General features: G+C 37.2%; 1 protein-coding gene across 1 annotated transcript in view; it reads right to left on the bottom strand.

The window, feature by feature from the left end:
• LOC106875001 (exportin-2) overlaps positions 1–3,886 on the bottom strand; it is a 28,722-nt gene that overhangs the window by 17,090 nt on the left and 7,746 nt on the right. The window contains exons 9-11 of the mRNA XM_014922942.1: positions 3,254–3,383; positions 1,334–1,399; positions 80–189 (exon numbers count right to left, since the gene is read on the bottom strand). Coding sequence (XP_014778428.1) covers positions 80–189; positions 1,334–1,399; positions 3,254–3,383 — 306 coding nt within the window. The remainder of the gene's footprint in view (positions 1–79; positions 190–1,333; positions 1,400–3,253; positions 3,384–3,886) is intronic.

A 3,886-nucleotide genomic window follows, 5' to 3' on the forward strand; every position in this document is an offset into this window, starting at 1 on the left:
AAAAAAAAAAAAAAAAAAAGAGAACTGAATTGGGGAATTCATAAATGAAAATATTATAATACCAACAGCAACAACAAACCTGAAGTAAAGCTTGGATGTATTGGGAGAAGTTTTGAATGACTGGTTCTTCAAAGATCTTACACAAGGCCTGCACCAGATCACAAGCAGCACGCCGCCGTGTATCAATATCTACCAAATGAACAAAAATGGTGATGAAAGGAAAAAGAAATATACAACTACCATTTAAGCATCTTAACACCCCTCTACATCCCTCTCACCTCCATCCCCCACAACACTCCTACAACCTCCAACATCACTTATTCACTCCCCACCACCACCACCACCACCTCCTCTATAACTACCAATGTTTCAATAAAATCCACCAGCTCCACAAACTCTACCACCTTCATGTCTTGTACAAGCAAATTCAGTTGCTACTTCTAGCATGCTGAGAGGCCACATAAAGGAGCCCCCTACTGGCCTAGGACATGTGTTTCTGGAGAAACCACTTATTATTCACAATGATTTCAGTTCACTAAGTTGTTAATGAGGGGCAATAGACAGCATCAATTCACTGAAAGACTGGTGCCTGCTCCTGTTTGAGTGCAAGAAATCACACGAACAATGGACAGGGATAAACAATGGACAAGGATATAACTCTGCATAGAGGGACAGTGAGACAAGAGTACAATAATGACAGTAGGAACATGAACAAAAGAGTAGAGTACAAAAGCACAATGAGAAGATAGAGTATTATGGCATGACACCAGGAACAAGAGGAACCGAGTACCATAGTCATGGACACAATGATGCAGAAATAGAACCCTGAATATGGGAGTATACGATGATGCAGAAGTGCAACATGAGAGACTTAGGAACCATCATCCTTTAACGTCCATTTTCCATGTTGGCATGGGTTGGACAGTTTGACAGGAGTAGGTAAATCAGAGGACCGCACCAAGCACTACTGCCAGTTTGGCCATGATTTCTGAAACTTGAAGCCTTTCCTGACACCATTTTTACATGATATCAGCACTGGCAAGGTCACCTTGTAACTTGGGTTAGGGTTAGACAAAAAACCCCAACTAAGAGGAAGTTTGGTAATGAGGGAGATGGTTTTTGTGTCAGGTGATGAAAGGTTAAATTGCGATAGACGGACAGAAGCAGGTTGTTGTAGAGGAGGTAACCTCAATATACAAGGTGAATGTTATGACAATAAAATTTAAAAAAAAACAATACAACATAATTTCACAAGAGTCCACCAAAGCAGCTTCAAAATATGACACAAAGTACAAGAATATTGTTGGAGTTGATAATAATGAAAAGCACCCACCTGATCCTTCAATATCTCGACGAATGTACTCCTCTGGGTTGTCTTCAAATAACTCTTCATCAGCCGCTAGTTAGATATTGGTAGAAGGTAAATAGAGGCAAAAAAATTTTAATAAACATACTGACATATCTAGTCTTGATAATAATAACTTACAAAAATGAAGAAAAAGGGTCAGTCAATTATATTGACCTCAGTAGTTGACTGGTACTTTATTTTATTGACCCTGAAGGTGATGAAAAACAAAGTTGAACTCAACGAGATTTGAACTTAGAACATAATATGTTATAACTAAATACCAGAAGGCATTTTATCTGTTGGTGTAATAATTCTGCCAATCCAATTATCACAAACTTAGGTACTAAAAAAGGGAACAATTTATTCAATGGATCTCAATACTTTACTGAGGATATTTATTTATCAATAGAGGGGATAAAAACAAAACAACATAAGCATATTTGAAATTTAGAACATTAAAAATTAGGTTATTTACAAAATTATTCATAGAAATTCTATTCTAACAATATGTTAAAAATCAAATTTTGCTTCTCAACCACATGATTCCAGTTTTGGAATCTTAAGCAAATGTCCATTTATGACATAATCTTAGGGTGACTAACGCCTTCTGAGTGGAACTGCCAGATGAACATTGAAAACCTTGTTATATGTATACCGTAATAACCGATGTAATTTGCACAGGTGATTTTTCAGGATAAATTTTTTTTTTTTAAATGCTTCTACTCATGTAAAATTCGCACCCAAAAGTTTTCAGAATTGCCAATATGGCCAGGGGAAAGAGGTTTTCAATTCAGTTGTATTTAGCATAATTTTATCTACTTATAATTAGATTTTATTGAATTTTCGTTAAATAAAAATAATTTCTGTTTAACAGGTATCACATTGAAAGCTATTAAATTACAAAGTGCTTGCGTTGCCTTTTATATAAATAAAATCAGTTTTGTGGGACTGACACAGGTCAGTCCATTTTACTCACTTGGTATACCCTCCTCCTCCTCCTTCCTCCTTTATGAAACTGACCACAACAGTCTGCTTTAGCCACTCGTTATACCCTCCTCCTTCCTCAACGTTAACATTCCAATAATAAAAATAAATAAATGTAAAATATGATGCTGATTGTGTGTGTGTGTGTGTGTGTGTTTGCATGCATGTAACTGTATGAGACTGTGTTTAAGTGTGTGTTTGTATGCGTAACTGTATGAGACTGTGTGTGCTTGTGTGTGCGCACACGCACGTACCTGTATAAGACTGGTTGTTTTGTGCGTCTCCGCATAACCGGAAATAACCAAAGTATTATTTAACAAATTGTGAGCATGTATATATGATACAATGACGGAAATTGTTGTATACAGTACTAGGGTGCACTACAACTTAAAAAAAAAAAAAAAGATACCATCAGGTGTACTGTTGGCGGATTTCAGGAAGCATGGAAGTTTTGAAGGATGTTGTGTCTCGACAGCTAACAACTGATGCGGGTAGTTTATTCCATGCCTCAGCAATTCTGAGCATGGAAAAAAGTCTTCGAAAGTCATGGCTGCAGTGTTGTTTTTTTGATTTTATAAGCATGTCTGCGAGTGTTTGTTACATGGAATTCAGAAAGGTTATTGTTGGAAAGATGGTAGAGAATTATTTTACATATTGTTGTGGGCTGAATGGATCACCAACATCCAAGTCTGTTTTTATTCAGACCAGAGGACCAAACCTCACTAGTACATTTCCTTTTTGTGTCAGTTTTTATAGCTGAATGCCTTTCCTATCAACAACCACTTTACAGAGTGAGGTTGCCATATCTTCATACAGTTGAAACTGGTGGCCAATCAATGTCACTCTATTCTTTTCCACTGCAAAAGCAACAACAACAACACAACAGAAAATAATAAATAAAAGGAGAGGGGAAAAACTCACTGCGGAACTGCATGTTGGGAACAATGACTTTCTCACAAATACTCCCAAGGGTGTTACTCTCTTCAAACAGTTTCTTGTAACTTGGTCGTTCTGCTACTGACGCCAAAAACTGGATAGCATTGCTAACCAACTGCAACGGTTGGAAAATTTAAGGAGAATATGAATTTTGTGAAATTAATGAGTGACTGAAAGAGAGACAGATATTTATTCTAAAATGAGAGTAAGATATACACAAACAACAAGTTAAGAATGAAAAGAGCAAGACATGGCTGTGGGGTTAATAAGTTGGATTTACAACTGTGTGTTCATAGGTTCTAAAACTTCTACATTTCTTTTGGCAGATCAATGGCAAATGGAAACTAGTTGGAAGCCTGTCATTTGTGTAAGTATGTGTGCTCAGTTTGTTTTAGTCATAACATCTAAGGGCATACATATCCTACATCATCATCAGCAGCAGCATCATTTAATGTCCAGTTTCCATGCTGGCATGGGTTGGACGGTTTGACTGGAGCTGGTAAGCCAGAAGACTGCACCAGGCTTCACTATCTGTTTTACCATGATTTCTACAGCTAGATGTCCTTCCAAACACCAACCACTTCACAGTGTGGATTGGATTCTTTTTTACGTGGCACC

This window comes from Octopus bimaculoides, chromosome 24, assembly GCF_001194135.2.
Source record: "Octopus bimaculoides isolate UCB-OBI-ISO-001 chromosome 24, ASM119413v2, whole genome shotgun sequence".
NCBI classification, from domain to species: domain Eukaryota; kingdom Metazoa; phylum Mollusca; class Cephalopoda; order Octopoda; family Octopodidae; genus Octopus; species Octopus bimaculoides.